The sequence below is a fragment of the Cyrtonyx montezumae genome, unplaced genomic scaffold (assembly GCF_038088225.1).
Source record: "Cyrtonyx montezumae isolate F1298 unplaced genomic scaffold, pur_monq_1.0 scaffold_15, whole genome shotgun sequence".
Taxonomy (NCBI): domain Eukaryota; kingdom Metazoa; phylum Chordata; class Aves; order Galliformes; family Odontophoridae; genus Cyrtonyx; species Cyrtonyx montezumae.
In genome coordinates this window covers 6375253-6397586 of record NW_027071881.1, presented here as the reverse complement: position 1 = coordinate 6397586, position 22334 = coordinate 6375253, and the positions used below count along the sequence as shown (strand labels likewise).

General features: G+C 64.0%; 1 protein-coding gene across 7 annotated transcripts in view; it reads left to right on the top strand.

Moving 5' to 3' along the window:
• Positions 1 to 180: 180 nt before the first annotated feature.
• MYO18A (myosin XVIIIA) overlaps positions 181 to 22334 on the top strand; it is a 28408-nt gene continuing 6254 nt past the window's right edge. For 2 of the 7 annotated variants that reach the window (XM_065731945.1, XM_065731944.1), the window contains exons 1-34: positions 181 to 269; positions 3155 to 4198; positions 10443 to 10530; positions 10597 to 10706; positions 10781 to 10957; positions 11044 to 11254; positions 11354 to 11496; positions 11935 to 12035; positions 12112 to 12175; positions 12280 to 12424; positions 13079 to 13090; positions 13502 to 13675; positions 13747 to 13837; positions 13924 to 14116; positions 14439 to 14525; positions 15443 to 15584; positions 15670 to 15829; positions 15924 to 16110; positions 16194 to 16434; positions 16843 to 16952; positions 17037 to 17102; positions 17337 to 17465; positions 17856 to 17999; positions 18759 to 18848; positions 18939 to 19058; positions 19133 to 19244; positions 19319 to 19446; positions 19532 to 19686; positions 20297 to 20420; positions 20497 to 20697; positions 20963 to 21073; positions 21780 to 21884; positions 21953 to 22099; positions 22169 to 22282. In XM_065731945.1, the coding sequence (XP_065588017.1) occupies positions 3185 to 4198; positions 10443 to 10530; positions 10597 to 10706; positions 10781 to 10957; positions 11044 to 11254; positions 11354 to 11496; positions 11935 to 12035; positions 12112 to 12175; positions 12280 to 12424; positions 13079 to 13090; positions 13502 to 13675; positions 13747 to 13837; positions 13924 to 14116; positions 14439 to 14525; positions 15443 to 15584; positions 15670 to 15829; positions 15924 to 16110; positions 16194 to 16434; positions 16843 to 16952; positions 17037 to 17102; positions 17337 to 17465; positions 17856 to 17999; positions 18759 to 18848; positions 18939 to 19058; positions 19133 to 19244; positions 19319 to 19446; positions 19532 to 19686; positions 20297 to 20420; positions 20497 to 20697; positions 20963 to 21073; positions 21780 to 21884; positions 21953 to 22099; positions 22169 to 22282 (5196 nt within the window). In that variant the 5' untranslated portion in view covers positions 181 to 269; positions 3155 to 3184. Of the gene's footprint in view, positions 270 to 3154; positions 4199 to 7700; positions 7752 to 8188; positions 8786 to 8952; positions 9016 to 9206; positions 9285 to 9630; positions 9661 to 10039; positions 10097 to 10442; positions 10531 to 10596; positions 10707 to 10780; positions 10958 to 11043; positions 11255 to 11353; positions 11497 to 11934; positions 12036 to 12111; positions 12176 to 12279; positions 12425 to 13078; positions 13091 to 13501; positions 13676 to 13746; positions 13838 to 13923; positions 14117 to 14438; positions 14526 to 15442; positions 15585 to 15669; positions 15830 to 15923; positions 16111 to 16193; positions 16435 to 16842; positions 16953 to 17036; positions 17103 to 17336; positions 17466 to 17855; positions 18000 to 18758; positions 18849 to 18938; positions 19059 to 19132; positions 19245 to 19318; positions 19447 to 19531; positions 19687 to 20296; positions 20421 to 20496; positions 20698 to 20962; positions 21074 to 21779; positions 21885 to 21952; positions 22100 to 22168; positions 22283 to 22334 lie in introns of those variants that run through there. The other 5 variants (XM_065731943.1, XM_065731946.1, XM_065731947.1 and 2 more) reach the window with 5 other exon arrangements.

The following is a 22334-nucleotide window of genomic DNA, read 5'->3' as shown; positions in this document are numbered from 1 at the left end:
AGAGCGGACTGCGGTCAGCACCCTCGCACGCTCCCCACGCCGCGCCGCGCCGCGCCGCGCCGCGCCGTGCCGTGCCGTGCCGTGCCGTGCCCGCCCCATCCGCGCTCCGTTCGGGGCCGCACCCGGAGCAGCGGGCGGCGCGCGCAGAGCCGGCAGTGCCCGCCCCGGTGCGGAGCCGCCCCGCCCCGCCCCGCGCCGCCGCCGGGGCCCGGCACCGCCGCACCGCACCGCACCGCCACCGCCGGGCCCCGCTCCGCCGCCACCGCCGGGTGAGTGCCCGCCGCACCGCACCGCACCGCGCAGCACCGCACCGCCCCGCCTCCTTCACCGGCACCGGCACCGGGGCGGGGCCGCCGCGCCTGCACCCCCCGCGCGGGCCGGGCCGCAACGCTGTGCGCGTGTGCGTGTGTGCGCGTGTGCGCGCGTCCCCGCGTGCGCGTTTCCTCCCCCCCCCCCGCCCCACCGCGTTGCGAATGCCGCTGTTGTGCTCCGGTGCCCGCATAGGTGCGTCCCCCCCCACCCCACTCCGCACCGCTCCGCATCGCATCCCCAAAACAATCCCCGCCGCGGTGCGACCCGCTGTGTTTCCAGAGGGTCCCCCACGCGTGGGTGCTTCCCTGCGCGCCCCCCCCACCCTCCTTGCCCGCACCATTAAGGAATGACATTCTAAAGCCCAGCAGCAGCAGCGGGGGGGCGGGTGCGGGGCTGCGGCTGCCGCCGGCTCTGTCCCCGCTTTCATTTGCTTGGGGAGCAATATATAGAGCAGGCGAGGGCTGGCCGGACGTGTATCCAGAAATAGTGCGGTTTGCAGCCGGCAAAGCCTGAGATGCAAATGGTTTGGTCACCCGGAGCCGCAGCTACGCTTTAGGGCAAACACTGAAAAATGTGGGCTCACGGCGTGGCCCCAGGCCCTGTGCCCACGGAGTCCCGTGTGGGGGTGGAGGGAGGGGGGACGCACCCACCTCCCACCCTGGGCTGAGCCAGGTGTAACTGCAGCACCGGTGCTGGACTTTGCCCGGTGACGGAGCAGCAGCTGAGCCCTGCGCTGCGGGCCGGGCCCTGCTGGGGGGGCACGCTGAACTTAGCAAAGCAGAGCTGTGCTGCACAGCGAGGGCACAAGCCGTGCGGTGGCACGTGCTGCCGGTGACCCGTGTGGCCCTGAGCACGGAGCTCTCCTTCCCGCAGCGCCGGGCAGTGGGGTTTTATAGTGCCCGGACCGTGTGGTCGCCCCGCTTTGGTGCCCTGTGGTCATGTGTCAGAGCGCTCCGGCACAGGGCCGTGTTTGCCATCTAGCTGTGACCTCTGTCACTGTCTCCCTTCACGGGAAGCCCCAAAATCCAACTTCAGACAAAGGCAGGCGGCGTGCTGTCCTGATGCATCCCAGTGTTGTCCACAAGGCAGCATGCAGGGGCTGGAAAACCCCTAAATCTCCTTGGTGTGCGGAAATCCTGTGCTGGCATCCGGCGAGGAAGCTGGGAGCTGTGTCACCCGAACCGGGCACGAGTCGGGCACGGGGACCCCACAGGGCTGCCAGCCGTGGGCTCCCACCAGCAGCACCGCGGGGCGGGCGGCGAACTGGTGCTGCAGGTCCCTGCGTCGGGAGCACGTCGGGCGAGATTGCGTGGCGGGGAGTGGCCCCGACTTCCAGTGAGTGCCTTCCTCTCTGCCCAGCACCTGCGTGGCTCATGGGGCTGGGGGGGGGGGCTGCGGGGTCACCTCGCGTCGGGGTCACCATGCAGGGGGCATCGCGGTGAGGACCTCGCGTGCGGTGCATGGGCAGCGCTGGTGCCGACGGCCGCCTCTCCCACCCGTGTCACAGCTCATGCACGTTGCCACCCAAACACACCCAGATAATCCCGGAGCGAGCTCGGGCCGAGGCAGGCAGGGCGTTGGGTGAGTGGATGGGGGGGAGCGGGCTCGGGGTTCTGGGTGGCTGGGGAGCAGTGACCTCACGGTGCAGCTGGTCGGCAGCGCCGGCTCATTACTCATTAGCGATGCAGCTCGTACCGCTGCGGAGCATACAAAGGCCGGCAGGCAGCGTGTGCGCGGGGGAGAGCAGCGCCGAGGACAAAGAGCTGCGCGATGCCTGGGCCCCCGGCGGCACAGAGCGAGGGTCCCCGCGGCCCCTGCCCACCCTGGGTGAGCCTGGGGTGCCACGGCCAAGCCGTGCTGCTTGGGGGCACCCAAGCAAGTGGGTGACTTGGGATGGGTGCATGGGGGTCCCTCTCTGACAGCACTGAGATGTCAGCGCTGTCACCTTGACCCCTTGGTCCTCAGTGCCCTGCGTCCTGCTGGGTGCAGTGGGGACACATTCCCCTACAGGGAGGTGGCCCAGGGGGTAGTGATGCTGCACTGGAGCTGAGCCACAGCTCTTCAGCATCATACAGCACAGCATGGCACGGCACAGCACACAAGCTCCCTGGGTGCAGAGTGCCTGCTGCCGATGCACCAAGCACTTCCCTGCCACCTCCGGAGGGCTCTACCACAGGCACTTCCAACGCGGGGAGCTTTCCTGTTGTCCTTTGTGCTGAGGTTAAGTTCCTGCGTGGCTTCCTGCCCTGTTTATATATAGCTGTCAGCCCGTCCCTCGCTGCTTTCCCACCCGGCTGGTTGGGTTTGGGGTTGTTTACCCACAGCCCTGGCGTGCAGGGGAGGTCGGTGGGTGGTGGGTGGACGGGTGGGGATCCTGTGGGCGCTCTGGGGCTATGCTGAGAGCTTGGGGCGGCCCGTGGCATGGCTTTGCCGTGGGTTGGAGCCCTCCCTCCCCCAGCATGGGATGCCCAAATGAAAGGGTGACTGTTTCTGGAGGTTGCCCTGTGTCACGGGATGTGCAGCACCCTGCTAAAATTGGGCGTTTGTTGGTGCTTCAGAGTGATGTGATTTTACAGGTTCCTGGTTCTTAGGGGGTGCTCAGGCAGGGCTGCATGCTGGGGCTTTCTCCCCACTGTCCCCACTGTGAATGTGGCCAGATTTGGGGAAATCTTCCTGCCCCGTGTCTGGAGGTGTGTGGAGTCATGCCCTAGAGGTGTGTGGGGTCATGCCCAGACTCTGGGCTTCTTTTGGGACACACAGGGCATGAGGTGGCCATGTGAGGATGTGTTGGGGTCAGTGTTGGCCGTGCACTGTCTGACCATGTCCATGCATTGTCCCATAGGCAGGTGGCTGTGCCACAAGCAGCAGCACCATGTTCAACCTGATGAAGAAAGACAAGGAGAAGGATGGGGCCAGGAAGGAGAAGAAAGAAAAGAAGGAGAAAAAGGAGCGGATGTCAGCGGCCGAGCTCAAGAGCCTGGAGGAGATGAGCATGAGGAGGGGCTTCTTCAACCTCAACCGCGCGTCCAAGCGGGACTCCAAGGCACGCCTGGAGATCTCCAACCCCATCCCCATCAAGGTGGCCAGTGGCTCCGACCTGCATCTCACCGACATCGACTCTGACAGCAACCGGGGCAGCGTCATCCTGGACTCAGGCCACCTGAGCACGGCCAGCTCCAGTGACGACCTCAAGGTGGACGATGCCAACTTCAAGGGCTCGGTGCTGCAGCGGGCGGCCAAGTTCGGCTCCTTGGCCAAGCAGAACTCACAGATGATCGTTAAGCGCTTCTCCTTCTCGCAGAAGAGCCGCGATGAGAGCGCATCGGAGACCTCCACCCCCTCTGAGCACTCAGCAGCCCCCTCCCCACAGGTGGAGGTGCGCGCTCTGGAGGCTCAGCTCTCCAAGCAGGGCGCACCCCAAGGCCATCCCCGTGCTCCTCCCGCCCCATCCACTCTCTCCAGACCCCCAGAGCTGGTGAGCAAGAGGTTCCCTGCAGAGCTGCGCCTGCCCGCCCTGGTGCCCCCGCAGCCCCCGGCACCGCGGCAGCTGGAGCTGCAGAGACGCAACACTGGTGATTTTGGCTTCTCTCTGCGCCGTACCACCATGCTGGACTGCTCTCCGGACGGGCAGGTGTACCGCCGCGTTGTGCACTTCGCCGAACCCGGCGCCGGCACCAAGGATTTGGCGTTGGGTTTGGTGCCGGGAGATCGCTTGGTGGAGATCAACGGCAAGAACGTGGAGAACAAAACGCGGGATGAGATCGTGGAGATGATCCGGCAGTCTGGCGAGACGGTGCAGCTGAAGGTGCAGCCCATCCTGGAGCTGAGCGAGCTGAGCCGCTGCTGGCTGCGGGGCGCCGAGGGGACGCGCCGTGCTGCGTGGGATGTGAGTACCAGCATCCCCAGTGCGGGTGGCTGGGCTGGGACAGGGCATGGAGAGCCTCCCACCGCCTCCCCCTTCAGTGCTCATTCCCCTTCCCATGGGGAAAATCCTTTTGTTCCCCCACTGGGTGGAAGGAGGGGAGTGCTGGGAGCTTCTCTGTGCTGTAACCCCAGGTCTCACGGGGACGGTGCCGGACAGGGAGCTGCAGAGGGTTCACACAGCCCAGCGTGCTCGGTCAGTGCTGTATAAATAGAAATTCAATGGCTGTGTGACCCACATCTTCCCCGTGTGCTGCCAGCTCTGTTGATCTTGCTGTGAGCATTAGGCATCCTGGGACGCTGTGGCCCTACAGAGCTGGACCCCACACACAGTGAGCCGTGCTGCGTGCCGTGGGGCACCCTGTGCTGCAGCATGCCAGCTTGGTGCCTGTGCACAGTTGCTGCCAGTGAGTTGGGGCTGGCGATGTGCCAGTGCTGCTGAGAGCATGGTGCTGAGGCTGGGATGGGGGAGGAGGAAACTCTGTGCCCTTGGAGTGTGGGGTGCAGGGAGAAGTGTGGCACACGGCCTCGTGGTGGGCGCTGGTGTGGGGAGTGCTTGCGGGCAGTGGGGCTCTCCCCACGTAGCAGGTATGGAGCTGAGCCTGGTGCTGCAGGGTCAGTGCCTGCAGGGGGTTAAGGCATAAATTGTGGCAGGAGCAGTTCCTGGAAAGGAGCCGTCCTGCGCGCTGACCACAGATGGCTGCTTATCTGCAGGATATGCCGTGCAGCCGGGGCGGGCTCTGGGCTGCAGCCAGCACTGTGCTATGCAGGCTCCTGACAGTGCCCTGTGTTTCCCAGCCCTTTCCTCCAGCTCAGGGCATGGGCACCCCCTGGCACCACTGCTCCACACCAGCCTGTCCCGTGTCCTCCCTAGTGGCTGCATCTCACTGGGGTCCCTCATCCTGCAGTGGGGGCACCAGGGACACGCCACGATTTTGCAGGTGCCACCCACTGTGCTGTGGGTTGGGATGGGCACAGCCAGGGTGTCCCTCTCCCGGTGAGGCCGTGCAAGGTGCTGGTGCACACAGGGAGGCCCAGTGCTCCCCCAGGCCCAGCTAAGCTCCCTGGAATGTTTCTGGTCCTAATTTAAATAAAAATGATCCTTTTTGAAACAGGAAATTATAGACATATTTTGGGCTGTTGCTCCGGGAGCCCCTCCCCGCTGGAGCAGGGAAGGTGCCGGGGTTTAACCCCTCCACAGAAGGACCCTATGGAGCCATCCTCATCCCACTGTCAGCTCCCATGGTGGGGACCAGGGACAGGACTCATTGGGCACGATGCTGGGGGGGGGCTCTGGGCAGATCCCATTGTGCTATGAGGTGCGTGGGGTTGTCAAAGCCCCACCACGTCCCAGCCGTGCTCTGGGTGCTGGGCAGCCGCTCTGGCTCAGCTCCATGCTCCTATTTATTTATTTACCAGTGAAATTCCTCAGGCAGGGTGCAGGCATGCGCCGTCAGCTCTGGTGGGGCAGAAATATTCCAGAAACGCACCCGATCCAGCCAGACCACAAACATCCATGGCCGTGCCGGCGCACCCTGTGTGCCCTCACTGGCCGTGGGCATCCGTGTCCAGAAGTGCTTCCTCCTTATTTCCTTGCGTCCTCTCTGGAAAGCTCCTCATTTACCGTTTATTCTGCCTTTGCCATGGGGACAGTGCTGTCCCCACTGCTGGGGACCCCAAGGGGCCCTGGGGAGGGGGCTGATGCCATGCCTTGGGTGTAGGGTTGGTGCATTGTGGCCAGTCTGTGGGGTCCTATGGAGGCGGACCAGCACTGACTTCAGGCAATGCCACGTGGTCAGAGCCCGGTCCCATTGTCAGAGGACACACATGACAGTATAACACCGTGGAGGCCGCCGAGGACAGCAGTGACACTGCTGACATGTTCCACCGTGCCGCCCCTATCGCTGTCCCCAGTGGAGAGGGTTTGGGGCAGCTGTGGGATGGGGGTTTTCACCCCACCAGTGGCTCCGACCTGCCCGTGTCCTGCAGCAGTGGCTTTGTCTCAGGCCATTTGCCATGGCGTTTGCCATCTCCATTGTGCATCCCGTCGTGGTTTGGGGCACTTTCACTGGGGCTGTGGTGCTGGGGTTGGCCGCAGCAGTTGGGTTTGGCTCAGCACTCCGTGCCACCCCGCGGGGCACAGTGCTCTCCGTCCCCAGCGTTACTCCTCAGGGCCACCCCACCGCAGTGCCATGAGGATCCTCACCACGCAGCGCTGGAGGGGCGGGCGGTGGGACGGGGCTGGGCGCTTCCCGAGCCGCCTCAGGGCCCACATCACTTCCTCCAGCAGCGGGGGAGAGGCCCCGCTGCCCTCCTGTCCCCCCCCTCCGTGAGCCCTCCGCCTGCTGCGCGCGCCGCCGGGGCCCTCGCATTCCTGGGCTATTTTTAGGGTGGCCCTATCAGCCCAGCTGTCCCCGCACTGCCGCCAGCCTCACCCACCACCTCGCGCCGCGCTCACCCCCTGTACCCCTGCGGTAAGGTGGGGAGCCTGGAGTGGCGGGGGGGGGCACTTCTGGGAGGGGACCCCGTGCTCGGCACTGCTTGAAGAGGTGATGTGGGGGTGGCAGAGGGTTTGGGGGCCTCTGCGCTCAGCCCGCTGTGCCCAGGAGGGTGGGAGGGGACCCGGGTGCTGAGGGGGGGTGCTGTGAACCCACACAGGTCTGGATGCTCCTCTGTGCTTTGGGGGAGTTCTTTGTGGCTCCCCAATGGGCAGCGCCAGTTCAGCCCCGCTGGGTGTTGGGGGGCAGTGGGACCCCACGGGGGCTGCCCGGCCGCTGGCACGGGGCTGGGCTCAGAATAACCCCCGGTGTGCTGAGCGCGTGCGCGGGGCAGAAATATCCCTGTGCTCACCCCGGCATCTGCTTACAGCAGCGGGCTGCGGCACGGGGGGACTGTGTGCGGTGCTGGGGGGTGACCGAAGCGGCTTTTTTTGCAGAATGAGTTCCCATCCCTGGGCGCTCCCTACGGACAGGACTAGTTCAGCTCGGGGTCCCCAGGATCCCAGCCCGGTCCCGCTCACTTCTGCCTCTCTCCCCCAGCCAGGGCTGCAGCTCCATGAGACATCGCCATGGCCTTCTCGTCCCGCTTTGCGTTCTGGGAGCAGAAGGGAAGTGTTGCTCGTGGTTGCTTGCACCCCGCATTGCTCCCCAGCACCCATTGCACCCATTCCTGAGGCCAGAACTTCCCCAGCACTGAGGCACCCCCTAACGTGACCCCTAAAACATCACCAGCACTGACTCACTCTCTAACACAACCAGGGCTGTGAAGGGGCTCGATCTGCTGCCCCACTCTCCCGCTTCAGGGTTGCTGTAACCGGGCTGTGCCTTTCACCCCTCCATCCTGCAGATTTCTGTGCTGAGGCTTTGCCCCCCCAAACAAAGTGCCACACTGAGGGGCTGTGTGCTGTCCCCACCGTGTCCCTGCGTGGGCTGAAACGCACCCTTCTCCTTTGTGACCCTCAGGTTAAGGACGAGGACAAAGCCTTAGCTGTGAAAAGACCCGGGAAGGAGGACGGGGCTGTAAGTGCTGCAGGGTGTGGGGCAGGGGGCACGGTGCTGGCTTAGGGCTTGCCCTCTGAGCAAATCCCCCTCCTGCAGCTGCTCCGGGGCAGTGTGTGGGGTGTGGGTGCTTTTAGTGGTGGTCCCTGGTCCCTGCCCCACAGAGCCTGGCAGGACAGAGGTCCAGTGCTAGCTCTGAGTTAACGCAGCAGCTGCCAAAGCTGTCAGTGGGGGATGCAACCCTGTGTGTTGCAGAAAGAGTGGGCTGAGCACAATGAGGTTTTGCCCCGTACCGCAGCTCAAGGGTTGACGGGCTCCTGGGTGTGGGGACAGGGAGGGCAGCATCGTGCTCTCCCCTTGGAGCTGTAGGGTGGGCAGGGAGGTGGGCTGATGCTTCGTCCTGGTGGCCACCACTCCATCTGAGCCCCGCTTACCCCGTGCTGTCTTCGTGGCTGCAGCCAGAAAGCCCGAGCCCAAACTCCGTGAAGGATGCAGTACCCACACCCCCAAAGCCCGACCCCCCGAGGAGCCCCGACCCACCCGCAGGGAGCACCAAGAGCCCGGAGCCAGTGCTGAACGGGGCCACCAACGGGCCCGAGGGTCCCGGGGCGGGCGGCGAGGCGCAGGGGGACGACGGGCAGGGGCTGTCCCGCCGCAGAGTGGTGCGGGTGGTGCGGAAGGTGGTGCGCAAAGTCCTGCCAGGTGACGACGCCGGTGAGGTGAAGCCCCCCGAGCCCGTGCCGCCCCCCAGAAAAGAGGAGACGATCCCCCCCGTGCCACCCCCTCCGCCACCCCCGGCCAAACCGTCCGCCCCCACCAAGCCGGAGCCCAGAGATGAGATCTCGGCGGGGCTCACAACACTCATGGCCAAGGGGAAAACCAAAGAGCACCGGGCACGGGTCCGGCCAGGGGACAGGAGGGAGGAGAAGTCCCCTGAGCTGGCTGCGTCCCCGGGTGCCAAAGCCACTCCGGAGCCTCCAGCGCGGCCTTCAGGAGGGAAAGCGGAGCCAGCTAAGGCATCCGCCCCGAAACCCACTGCCCTGGAGAGGCACAAGGTAGCGTGGGTGCCCTAACCTGTGTGGCAGAGCATGGTGTGAGCTCACCCGCATGGTGTGCAGTGGTTTTGGGGCGTGCGGGGTGTGCGCTGACACACTGGGGATGCTATTCGGGGCGCACCCCATCACACTGCCCCTTATCTCCCTGTCGCGCTCACGCTGAGAAGAAGCAGCAGCCTGGCGAGAAGCGACCGACCCCAACAAAAACCGCCCCGGGACCCCCCCAGCAGGTGCGTGGGATGGGGTTTGCGGTGCCACACATCCTGCGGGGCTGCCCGGGGCGGTGCTGGGTGCTGCGGGTGCCCCGTTGTCGGGGCAGCGTTGGTACCCGTAGGGCTGAGTACAGCGCTGGTGATGTCCTCTGTGCCGCCGGCGAGGGCTGCGGGGCGGCTGCGTGCTGCTAACGGTGCTCTGCCTCCAGGCTGCGCCCGGCCCCGCGCCCCGGCTGAGCCCGTCGGAGGAGGCCCAGCGCCGGCTGGAGAGGATCTTCACCGCTTCTGTAATTCGGGTGGAGGGGTTCGATGCTCGAGCGCAGCCCTGCGCTGTGCGGGACGGGCGTAGGGTTAGGGGCAGGGACAGGAGTGCTGTCCTGTCCTCAGCGTGCGCTCGCGTGGGGCTTTCACGCCCCTGAATTCGGCCACCGGCGCCGCGGTGCCGCGCTGGGTGCTGCTGGCTGCAGGCAGCAGGTTTGGCAATCGCTGCCCTGAGCAGTGCACGTGGCCCTGAGGAGCCACTGTGCTGCATCCCCACGTGTCCATCCCTGTGTGCGTCGCGCGGTGGTGCCGGCTCTGCTCTCTGCCTCTCACCCCTCTCTTCTTTCTCTCCTCCTCTCTTGCTGCTGCCAGCTGGACCCCGCCGCCCCGCCCCCCGGCCAGGTACTGTACCCCCGCCCTCAGCAGCTTTCTGCCCCCGCCGCCCTCCCGCTGTCCTCTGTGTGCCGCTGGGCCGGCGTCTGCGCCCGCGCCTCGTGCTGGAGTGTAAGGCTTTCCCCACCACAGAGGGGCTGGGAAGGCACCCTCCTTCCCCACGTGTCCCAGCATGCAGCACCATCCCCAGCAGCATGCCTGCCTGCACTTGCTCGGCAGCCTCATGGCCACTGAGCTCCCCCAGCTCCACGTGTCCCCAGCACCGTGGTGGCCCCGTGCCTGGGAGCTTTGGGATGGCTGTGCTGTGCCACCAGGCTCCGTTTGCTGCTGGCAGCAGGGCAGAGCGTGCCCTTTCTTACCCTCCCTCCCCATCTGTTGGCCCTGGTAGGGACAAGTGGATGATGCTCCTGCAGCCCCCGTCGGCCCCAGCCCTGCTGCAGCTCAGGTTTGTCTTTGGGGCTTGCCCTGCTAGTGGGTAGCAGTGATGTCCCCAAAGAGTCAGCCTGGCCTTTCCCACACCTGTGGGGTGGCTACCAGTGCACCATGTCCTGTGTCCCTGCAGCATGCTGTGTCCCACAGCGTACCATGTGTCCCTGCGTCCCAGCACGGGGCTGCAGTTTGGGAATGGGGGTGACCATGATGAATGCACCCTGAGGTCGCTGTGGCTTTGTGTCTGTCCCACCCGTGGCAGGGAACTGGGGCTCCAATCCCACCCAAGGGGATCCCTGGGGCAGCAGGATGTCAGGAGGCTTTGGGACTCCCTCCAGCCCTTCTGTCCCTCTGTCCCTCAGGCCAAGACAGAGGAGCAAATTGCTGCTGAGGAGGCTTGGTATGAGACCGACAAAGTGTGGCTGGTGCACAAGGACGGCTTCTCCTTGGGTGAGTCAGGGGCTGGCTGGGGCATGGGGGGCTTTGGGGACCCTGCTGAGCCTCATGCCCCTGCAGGCAGCCAGTTGCGGCCGGAGGAGCCCAGTGCCCTGCCCGAGGGCAAGGTGAAGGTGAAGCTGGACCACGACGGAGCTGTCCTGGAGGTGGAGGAGGACGATGTGGAGAAGGTAGGGCTGCGGGATGGGGGGCCACAGGGCAATGGGGACCCCCGTTCCCCACCTGAACCCCTCCTCACTGCCAGGCAAACCCTCCATCCTGCGAGCGCGCGGAGGACCTCGCTGGCCTCCTCTACCTCAACGAGTCCAGCGTCCTGCACACGCTGCGGCAGCGCTACGGCAGCAACCTCATCCACACCTACGCCGGCCCCGCCATGGTGGTCATCAACCCGCTGAGCTCCCCCTCCATGTACTCCGAGAAGGTGACAGCGGCGTGGGAGGGAGTGGGGGGAATGAGGACGTGTCCCCTTTGCAGAGGTGTTCGGCGTGCTGAGTGCCGTCCCCGCAGGTGATGCACATGTTCAAGGGCTGCCGCCGGGAGGACGCGTCCCCGCACATCTACGCCGTGGCGCAGGCCGCCTACCGCAGCATGCTGATGGGCCGCCAGGACCAGGCCGTGGTGCTGCTGGGCGCCAGCGGCAGCGGCAAGACCACCAACTGCCAGCACCTCGTCCAGTACCTCGCCACCATCGCCGGCAGCACCGGCAAGGTCTTCTCCGGTGAGTCCCCGCGCACGCTTTGCGCTCACGGCGCGGTGCTCTGTCGCTTCCTCACGCCGCCGGCCCCGCGCACCGCACCACCCCGCTTTGTTCCCGCAGCGGAGAAGTGGCAGGCGCTCTACACCGTCCTGGAGGCTTTTGGCAATAGCAGCACCAGCATGAACGGCAATGCCACGCGCTTCTCCCAGATCATCTCCCTGGATTTCGACCAGGCTGGGCAGGTGGCATCCGCCTCCGTACAGGTGAGGGGCTGCACGGCCCCCCCGGGCTCCAGAGCAGCTCCGTCCCACGGGGGTTTTTCCCCACGGTCTGTGCCTCACTGCGATTGCAGCTCATGTCTTTGCGTCCCGATGCGCACGGGCAGTTGGAGAGCAGAGCACAGATTAGTTTGGCTCCCTTTGCTGGCTGGATTATGCTGATATCGGGGGGGGTCTGTCTCCTGGTGTGATAGCAGCAGCCCTCAAAATGCAGCTCCAGTGGTAACAGGCACCTGCCAAGCACACGCCAGGAGGGATGTTCACAGCTCGCTCAGATCTTTGTATTAAGTGATGTCCTCTGGCAGAGACCCCAGTGCCATCACAGGGACCCAGAGCTGGCAGCAAGGACCAGGCTGGGGCTGGAGGTCTCGGTGGGAATGTGTCCCTCAGGGATGGTTCCCAATCCTCCCCCCCATCTCCCAGACACTGCTGCTGGAGAAGCTGCGTGTTGCCCGGCGCCCGGCCAACGAGGCCACCTTCAATGTTTTCTATTACCTGCTGGCCTGCTCTGACAGTGCCCTGCGGTGAGTGCAGGCCTGCTGGGGGCTCGGGGGGGCTCCTTGCTCCACGGGGACCAACCTGGGGGTTTTCTTCTGATAGGACTGAGCTGCACTTCAACCACCTGGCGGAGAACAACGTTTTTGGCATCGTGCCCCTCGCCAAGGTCCTGTGTGCTGTGGGGCTGGGTGTGGGGAGAGATGGAGTGGCCCTGCCCTCATGGGCAGAGGAATGTCATCATGTCCTAATGGCTCTCTTTGCTCCGTGCAGCCAGAGGAGAAGCAGAAGGCCACCCAGCAGTTCAACAAGCTGCAGGCTGCCATGAAGGTGATGGGCATCTCCAGCGATGAGCAGAAAGCCTTCTGGCTGATCCTGGGAGCCATCTACCACCTGGGGGCTGCTGGAGCCACCAAAGGTAACAAACTGCTTGGGGCTGGGATGTGTTAATTAGCCAAGCTTGGGTCTGCTGGGTGGTCCAGCTCAGTCCTCTTGGCACCAGGGCTTGCCCTGACCTTGTCCTCTCCCTCACTGACTGCAGGGAATTCAGCTCAGGGAGCTCAGGCTGCCTCTGTGGCTGCTCTTCTCCCCATGGGGCCTTGTGTCACCCCCGAGGTGCTGAAAGCCTCCCTTGCTGCCTGCAGGCTTACAGGAGAGTTTGGACAGAGGGATTTTGTAGCTCAGGGGGAGAAAGATGAGAAGGGAATCTGGGGAGAACCCCATTTGTGCTGTGTTTTGAGGGGTTTGAGGGACACCGCGCTGTCCTCAGGTCGTTTCGAGGCACTAGAGGGCAGCAGGACCCCACTGCAGCACCGCTGCAGGGTTGCATGGTTGGTGTGGGAGCCTCTGCGTGGGGCTGGGGGCATCCCCAAATCCCTTTTATGGGCGGCATCCCTATATACTGCTTGTGGGGAGCACTCCAAAACCTGGTGAGGAGGAGCATCCCCGCATCCTGGTTTGGAGTTTGGCACGGGTTTGGGCATCCCCACGCTGCGTGCCCGTGCTGTGCCATGCTGTTGTTTCTAACCCCTGTCTCTGTTTGCATGGTGCATGCTGCCCTTTTGCAATGCAGACGCCGACGAAGGTAATGTCCTGTTCTCTGCGTGTCTCCACCTTCCCCATCCCCTGTGCCACCTCCTTCCCTCTGTCGTGTCACCATTAACCTGCTCCCACCTCCCTGCCTCTGTGCCCATCCAGTCAAGGCCATGTCTCTGTGCTGGGGCAGCTCGGAGCCCTGTGCCATCGCAGGGCTCTGTGGGTGGCAGTGATGGAGAGGGCTGTCCCTGTGTCCCCATTGTGGCTCTGCTTTGCAGAGGTTAAAAGCTCTTTATCCCCATCTCCTCTAATTGAGCCCCAAAATGCCACCTTGGGAATGTCTCTCACGTGCAACCCCTGATCCCAACCCACCATGGGGAACCCTGTGACCATTTAGGGTATAGCAACAGAGACCCACACATGGGACAGCCAATGCTGAGCTCCTTTTTCTCCCCTTTAGCTGGCAGGAAGCAGTTTGCACGACACGAGTGGGCTCAGAAAGCTGCCTACCTGCTGGGCTGCAGCCTGGAGGAGCTCTCCTCCTCCATCTTCAAGCACCAGCCCAAGGGCAGCCTGCAGCGCTCCACCTCCTTCCGACAGGGCCCCGAGGAGCCGGGCATGGGCGATGGCACAGGTAGGGTGCAGGTGGCCCTGGGGGGGGCATGTGGCCAGGGATGCTCAGGGCACAGTGGTCCCCTCCTGCAGGTCCCAAGCTGACAGCGCTGGAGTGCCTGGAGGGCATGGCTGCGGGCTTGTACTCAGAGCTCTTCACCCTGCTGATCTCCCTGCTTAATAGGTATAGAGTGCAGTTTTGGAGGGGGGGGGGCTGGGGGTCCGGCAACATCCATCCAATCACACATCCACCCCGCTGTCCCCTTGCAGGGCACTCAAGTCGAGCCAGCACTCGGTGTGCTCGGTGACGGTGGTGGACACCCCCGGGGCGCAGAACCCCGAGGTGGGGGGGCAGAGCCGAGGGGCCACCTTCGAGGAGCTGTGCCACAACTATGCCCAGGAGCGCCTGCAGCTCCTCTTCCACCAGCGCACCTTCGCCCAGGAGCTGGAGCGCTACAAGGAGGTAGCAGGGACCCCCTGGCCCCCAGGATCCCCTTCCCTTCTTTTCTTTCTGCTCCAGCATTGTCAAGCCCCTGAGACCCCCCCATTACCCCTCAGCTTTCCTGACCAGCCATCACTGCAGACCGGGTTGAACCCCATCAGCTCTCACAACATCTCTCTGCACTGTGGGGGTTTCCGTAGTGGTTCCCATAGTGTGGAGTTTCCATAGTAGTTCCCACCTGGGAACCCCCACATCTCCTGCATCGATCCAATTGAACCCGAGCATCCTGATGCTGGTCTGCAGGCACACGGGCTCTAACCACTCCTCTGTCCATCCTCTCCAGGAAAACATAGAGCTTGCCCTGGCTGACACAGAGCCCACCTCCTGGGGCTCTGTAGCTGCTGTAGACCAGCCCTCCCACCAGGCACTGGTAAGCACCCACATTCCTCATGGCCACCATCCCAGCTGGGTCCCAGCTTTGCTGTAGCCATCTCCATCCCCCAGACCTGCTCGCATGGCATGGATGAGGGGCTGGAGGCATTAAGCACAGCAATGGCACTGGATGGGCTGCATTTCTGTCCTTTTAGTGCTAATTAGGGGAAGGAAAGGTGCTGTAAGATGCTTTTCTGAAGGCTTGGTAATGAGAATTAGTCTGCACATGTACAGCAGGCTCATACCCTGGCACCATGTCCCCCAGCACACCCAGGAGCTGCCAGTGCTGTGAGGAGGATGGTGGGGGTCTCCGGTGGTCCTCAGGGTGCTCCAGTCCCCAGAATGCATCCATCTTTTGGACGCTCCAGTCCCCAGGGTGCTTTGGTCCCTGGAGTGCTCTGGTCCCCACAGTGTGCAGGTCCTTGGGGTGCTCCAGTCCCTGGGATGCTCTGGTCCCTGGGGCACACCAGTCCTTGGGGTGCTCCGGTCCCCGAAGTGCATTAATCCCTGTCATGTTCCAGTCCCCAGGGTGCACAAGTCCTTGGGGTGCTCTGCTCTCTGGAGTGCTCTGTCCCCAAGATGCTTTAATCCCTGGGCTGCTTTGCTCCCTGGGGTGCCCCAGTCCCTAGGGCGCACTGGTCCCTGCTGGATGGGGCTACAGAGACCAAGTGGGGCTGATGGTGCTGGCCCCAAACTGGCTTTCAGCCCATGGGTACTTGAGTGCAGTATTTTGCTCCCCAGCAAGGTTGTTGCATTGCCTATTGCCTTTCTGCACTGGGTGCACGCTAAGCAGGGGTTCCCCCACATGGTGCCAAGTCGCTTTGCTGCTTGTGTTGCATGCAGCCCAGGTTTCCCCCCACTCCCCCCATCCTTGCTGGCATCCAGGTCCTGATGTAAGCACGGTGTCACCCCCAGGTCCGTTCACTGGCACGCACTGATGAGGCACGGGGGCTGCTGTGGCTGCTGGAGGAGGAGGCCCTGCAGCCGGGCGGCAGCGAGGACACCTTGCTGGAGCGGCTCTTTGCCTACTATGGCCCCCAGGAGGGGGGAAAGAAAGGTTGGGATGCAGTCCAGCACCACTTGGATGTGCTGACCAAGCCACCAGCGGTCCCCATGTCCAGCAGTGCCCTGTGTCCTTACAGGGCACGACCCGCTGCTGCCCAGCGACAAACCCCGGCACTTCTTCTTGGGCCACAGCTCGGGCACCAACTGGGTGCACTACGATGCCACGGGCTGGCTCAACCACGTCAAGCACAACCCTGCTGCCCAGAACGCCTCCGTGCTGCTGCAGGAGTCGCAGAAGTGAGTGGGGTCCCCGCTTTGGGAGGGCGGAGTGGGGGCGGTTTGGGTGGGGGAGGCTGTTTTCGGGGGGTGACGGTCCCTTTGTACTCCCCAGGAAGATCATCAGCAGCCTGTTTGCGGGGCGCGGCAGCTCGGCGCTGGTGCTGTCGGGCTCGGTGGCAGGGCTGGAGGGGGGGTCACAGCTGGCCCTGCGCCGGGCCACCAGCATGAGGAAAACCTTCACCACCGGGGTGGCCGCCGTCAAGAAGAAATCACTGTGCATCCAGGTCAAGCTGCAAGTGGTGAGTGTGGGACACGGCCCTGCTCTGTGCTTGGGTACCCTCAACGGCACCGTCCCCGCGTCACTGCTTTCCTGTCCCCGTAGGATGCCCTCATCGACAGCATCAAGAAATCCAAGCTGCACTTCGTGCACTGCTTCCTACCCAAAGCAGCAGGGAGCAGTGGGGATGCGCGGGGGCTGCCGTGCCGCCGGGTGAGCGGCAGCGAGCTGGAGCTGCCGGCCGAGCACTGCGAGCCCGCGGGGCTGATGCAGCTGGATGTGCCCCTGCTGCGTGCACAGCTCCGTGGCTCCCGCCTGCTCGATGCCCTCCGCATGTACCGCCAAGGTGAGAGCCCCCCCGGGGGGTCAGACCCCCACGCGTGCTCCTCGAGGCCCCCTGGGGATCCCCTTTGGCACATGCTTTGCTCCGAGCGCTGCTGCTGCCAGTGTGCCATCCCCCCCCCCCCCAAAGCTGTTGTCACACTGGGGACACACATGGCCTTACTTGGGTGTCTGCGCTGGTGCTGCCCGGCCCTGGCAGCTCTCCCGGGCTGTGGGTGACACACGTGTCTCTGCTCTCCCCCGAGGCTGCTTTCTCCTCCAGATCTTGGCCAAAATTGTTCAACGAGGCCAAGGAAAGCCTCGTTCCGTGCAAGGAACAAATAAAGAAAAGGGCATGGAGTTGTGCCTGGCCATCCCCTGGGTGTCCCGGCTGCCCCACGGCTGCCCCACGGCCCTGCTCTCCCCACTCCAGGCTACCCTGACCATATGGTGTTTGCTGAGTTCCGGCGGCGCTTCGACGTGCTGGCCCCACACCTCACCAAGAAGCACGGCCGCAACTACATCGTGGTGGATGAGAAACGGGTACTCACCTTCCATCCCCGCATCCTGCATCCCGAACCCTACACCCCACGTCCCACACACCCTGATGCTTCTCCTTCCCCACAGGCAGTTGAGGAACTCCTGGAGTCGCTGGACCTGGAGAAGAGCAGCTACCACATGGGCCTGAGCCGGGTAGGAGCCCTGCGGGGACATCCCTGCTCTCTGGGGACAGGGCAGGGGCGGGCGCATGGCACAAGGACAGCACTGTGCACTCCCCCTACGCCATTCCTCAGGGAACAAAAGCCCCACGCAGGGCCACCCACGCTGAGATGGGGGCCATAGGGCTGGGGACAAGGGAGGGGCACCCCGTTCCCATTGATGTGACAGCGAAGGGATGCTGGCACCTCACCGTGCTCCCCCCTCCAGGTGTTTTTCCGTGCTGGCTCGCTGGCCAGGCTGGAGGAGCAGCGGGATGCACAGACCAGCAGGAACATCACCCTGTTCCAGGCAGCGTGCAGGGGCTTCCTGGCACGGCAGCTCTTCAAGAAGAGGAAGGTTCGTAGTGCTTCTCCCCTCCCCGCTCCTCTGTGCACAATTTCGCCTAAAATGGGCAGCGCAGCCTTTCTGCTGCAGCCTGGCCCAGCCTCCCCCTCCCGCCTCCGCCGAGCTGTGGGGAGTTGTGGGGCCAGCTGTGGGGCTGGCTGTGGGGCTGCAGGCTTGGTGCTGCCCCACGGCGCCAGGATGGAGCAGAGGTGCCAGCTCCTGCTTTGTAATTAAAGACTGCGTAGAAGAGGCGTTGCCGCAGCACCTTGGAGCTGGAGGCAATCAGATAGATAAGCCGGGGGCAATTAGCCTGCTTGATAATGAAGGGGAGCATGCCGGGGTGCTGAGCACCCATGCATCCCAGTTGTGGTTCCCCGGAGCTGACGCTGTGCCCCGGTGCAGATCCAGGATCTGGCCATCCGCTGTGTGCAGAAGAACATCAAGAAGAACAAAGGGGTGAAGGACTGGCCCTGGTGGAAGCTCTTCACCACCGTGAGGCCCCTCATCGAGGTGCAGCTCAGCGAGGAGCAGATCCGTGGCAAGGACGTGGGTATCACTGCGGCATGGGGATAGGGAGTTTGGGGGAGTGTTGGGGATGGGCAGGGCCCTGCAGTGGGTGGAATGCATGACCCCATGGTGGGCACAGGGCCCTATAGTGGATGCATGATTTCATGGTGAACGTAGGATCACCTCACGGTGGATGTAGGATGCTGTAGTGGATGGGGTGCAGAATCCCATGGTAGATGCAGGACCCTATGGTGGATACAGGACCCCTTAGTGGCTGTAGGGCCCCATGGTGAACACAGGACCCCATTCTGGGTGAGATGCAGGGCACCTGTGCCCCCCAGCACCAGGCTCGAGCTGCTCCCTAATTTGCGAATCAGCATGTCATTAGCATCCTGAGAGCTGGCTGCTGCGAGAGCCCAATTACAAGGCATGGAGAATGGAAATGAAACCACGCGCCAAGAGGCGTGCGCAGGGGGGAACCAGACACCGTGCCCCCACCTGGCACAGAGCCACCGCCCGGCTCAGCTTTCACCCTGACCCACTGAGATGGTGACTGAGGGCTGCAGGGTCCCCTCCCGCTCCCGTCCCCTCTCCTGTGGGGGGCTCACAGACCCCTCTCCTGAGGAGGCTGCCAGGCGTTTCGGTACCATTTGTGGGGTTGGAGTCGTGCTGGGAAAGTCCCTGCTCAGCCCTTGGCAGGGGGAGCCCCTGCCCTGCCCGCCCTGTGCCGGGGGGGGGGGGGGGGGGGGGGAGAATGGCTGCCAGCCCCATCCCCTCCCTCACCGCTCTCTGTTGCAGGAAGAGATCCAGCAGCTGAAGAGCAAACTTGAGAAAGTGGAGAAGGAGCGCAACGAGCTGCGGCTCAACAGCGACCGCCTGGAGAGCAGGGTAAGGTCCCAACCCTGGGGTGGGTGCAGCACGGTGCCATGTCCCCCCCTGGCACCACCACCACCACCACCACGTCCCCGCTGTCCCCAGATCACGGAGCTGACATCGGAGCTGACGGACGAACGCAACACGGGCGAGTCGGCCTCGCAGCTGCTGGACGCCGAGACAGCCGAGAGGCTGCGAGCTGAGAAGGAGATGAAGGACCTGCAGGTATCCAACCGGACCCCCACGCGGCCCCATTGCCACCCCACGTCCCCGTGGGGCTCACCCGGACCCCTCCCCAGGCCAAGTACGATGCTCTGAAGAAGCAGATGGAGTCGATGGAGATGGAAGTGATGGAGGCTCGGCTCATCCGCGCGGCCGAGCTCAACGGGGAGCTGGACGATGACGACTCAGGTAGCGTCCCATTGTGGGCACAGCGTGGGGTGCCCCTGCAGCGTCGCCCCACTCAGCCCCATTTCCCCGTGCAGGCGGAGAATGGCGGCTGAAATACGAGCGGGCGGTGCGGGAGATCGACTTCACCAAGAAGCGGCTGCAGCAGGAGCTGGAGGACAAGCTGGAGGTGGAGCAGCAGGGCAAGAGGCAGCTGGAGCGCAGGGTGAGTGCCACCCCACCCCGCGGTCCCCACCGTGCCCCCACGCTGACCCACAGCGCTGACCCCCCCCCCCCCACCCCACCTGCAGCTGGCAGACCTGCAGGCGGACGGCGAGGAGAGCCAGCGGGCACTGCAGCAGCTGAAGAAGAAGTGCCAGCGGCTGGCAGCCGAGCTGCAGGACACCAAGCTGCACCTGGAGGGCCAGCAGGGCCGCAACCACGACCTGGAGAAGAAGCAGCGCAGGTGGGGCCGCGTGGCACGGCGTGGGGATGTCACTCTCAGAGCCCCTCGCACTGTGCTTTTGCCATTTTAGCTGTGGTTTGGGCCCCCAGCTGAGGTGCTCTGCACAGGGAGTGCTGCCTTTGCCCTGGTTTGGGACGGGGGGTGCTCGGGGTGGGGGCACCCCTTACCCGTGCTGGGGGACCCTCGTGCTGTGCAGCACGGCTCCGCTCTCTTCCCATCCCCTCTGCCAGCCCCAAAGTTTGCTAACGTTATTAAGCAGCGGGGACGCTTTCATCTCATTATGGTAATGATCGCGCACACAAATACGGCGAGAGAATCCAATCTAATTAATTTCAATTTCCGCGGATTGGAGTCTGTGCTAACGCAGCTGTTTATTACCCGGCGCAAAGAAAAATGGGGATTAGCCGCCGGGATGTGCGAGGCAGGTCACCGAGCCACGGCGATTTTCCAAGCCCTGCAGGCAGCAGTTTCCCAGCAGCCCCCTCTGATCCCATCCCAGGAGAGGCCGAGCTGCAGGCACACAGCCGTGCGATGGGGAGCTGGTGCCGGGGTGGGGGGATGCCGGGGATGGGGCTCCCTGAGCGTGCCGTGCTCTGTTGTCTCCACGTAGGTTTGATGGAGAGCTGTCCCAGGCACACGAGGAGGTGCAGAGGGAGAGGCTGCAGCGGGAGAAGCTGAGCCGTGAGAAGGACGTGCTGGTGGCCGAGGTGTTCGGCCTCAAGCAGCTGCTGGAGGTGAGCGGTTCCCCATCCGGCAGCGCTCCGCTCACAGCAGCACACACCGCTGCCTCACCACCACGTCCCAACGCAGGACAAGGACGCAGACATCGCTGGGCTGACGCAGCGGGCGGAGGCGCTGGAGGCAGAGCTGCAGGACATCTCCTGCCAGGAATCCAAGGACGAGGCGTCGCTCGCCAAGGTGAAGAAGCAGCTGCGCGACCTGGAGGCCAAGGCCAAGGACCAGGAGGAGGAGCTGGACGAGCAGGCCGGCACCATCCAGATGCTGGAGCAGGTAGGGCGGGCGGGGAGGGTTTCTGGGCGGGGTGGTTTCGCGCAGGGCTCTCATTACTGGGGATGGGCCCGCGGAGGCGGCCGCCCTCACCGCGCCGTCAGGCCTGCTTCCCACAGCCCCTGGTGCCATGGCACGGCACGTTGCGGCAGGGCGGGTGGCACGGGCAGGCCCAGAGCAGGGGGCTCTCAGGGTGAGCGGGGCAGCAGGATGCGGTGTCCCCCTGCCCCCACATCCCCCGGGCTCTGATGGACCCCTCCTTTTCCAGGCCAAGCTGCGCCTTGAGATGGAGATGGAGCGGCTGCGGCAGACCCACGCCAAGGAGGTGGAGAGCCGCGACGAGGAGGTGGAGGAGATCCGGCAGTCGTGCCAGAAGAAGGTAGGCCTTGCTCACAGCCCTGCTGCGCTGTCGGGGCCGGGACACATCCCAGGAGATGCCGGGGCCGTGGTCACGCAGCGCTCGGATCCCACACGCCCGCTGCCCAGCTCCAGCAGCACGGCAGGTCCGACCGGTCCTGGGCATCGCGTGCACATTGCACAAATGGGAGTCACGGCGTCTGGCCCGGCAGGTCATCGGCGTCCCCGGGGCACGACGTGGCACACACAGCATCCGGGCACCACGGCCCCAGCCGGGCTCACCCAGGGTCACGCCAAGCTGGGCACGAGCTGTGTCCTGCTGTAGTGGGCGTGGTGGTGATGGGTCAGTGGTTGGACTTGATGATCTTAGAGGTCTTTTTGAATCATAAAGATTCTATGATTTCTGTTAAAGAGGGAAGATTTAGGCTAAATATTGGGGGAAACTTCTTTACTCAGGTGTCGGTGAGGCTGCAGCACAGGCACTGCCCACACCCATGGGTGCTCCATCCCTTGAGGTGCCCAAGGCCACAGTGGGGCACTGAACAACCCCATGTGTAGCAACCCGCCCATGGCAGAGGGTCGGGGCTGGATGGGCTCTGGGATCCCTTGCAATCCAACCTCTCTGTGATTTGATGCTCCTAGATTCTGGGATTTTATGGTTCTTCGATTCTGTGGTTCTGTGGTTTCTGTGATTCTGTGATTCTCTGACTTGATGGTTCTCACCACAGCTGAAGCAGATGGAGATGCAGCTGGAGGAGGAGTACGAAGACAAGCAGAAGGTGCTGAGAGAGAAGCGGGAGCTGGAGAGCAAACTGTCTGCAGTCAGTGAGCAGGTAGGACACAGGGCACGCCGAGGGGGGGTTGGTGTGGCACAGAGCATGGCACAGCCCCCCTGCTGCAGGCCAACCAGAGGGACTTCGAGACAGAGAAGCGCCTACGCCGTGACCTGAAGAGGACGAAGGCACTGCTAGCTGATGCACAGATCATGCTGGACCACCTGAAGAACAATGCTCCCAGCAAGAGGGAGATCGCCCAGCTCAAGAACCAGGTGCGTGGCCCCGAGGGGCTGGGGGTGTCCCCGTGCACCCTGGCTGGGTGCTGAGCCGTGTTCCCACAGCTCGAGGAGTCCGAGTTCACCTGTGCAGCCGCTGTCAAAGCCCGCAAGTCCATGGAGGTGGAGATTGAAGACCTCCACCTGCAGATTGATGACCTCTCCAAAGCCAAAGCAGCGGTAGGACATTACGGGGCTGTGCCCCCTGTGGGGGGTACATGCCCATGGGAAA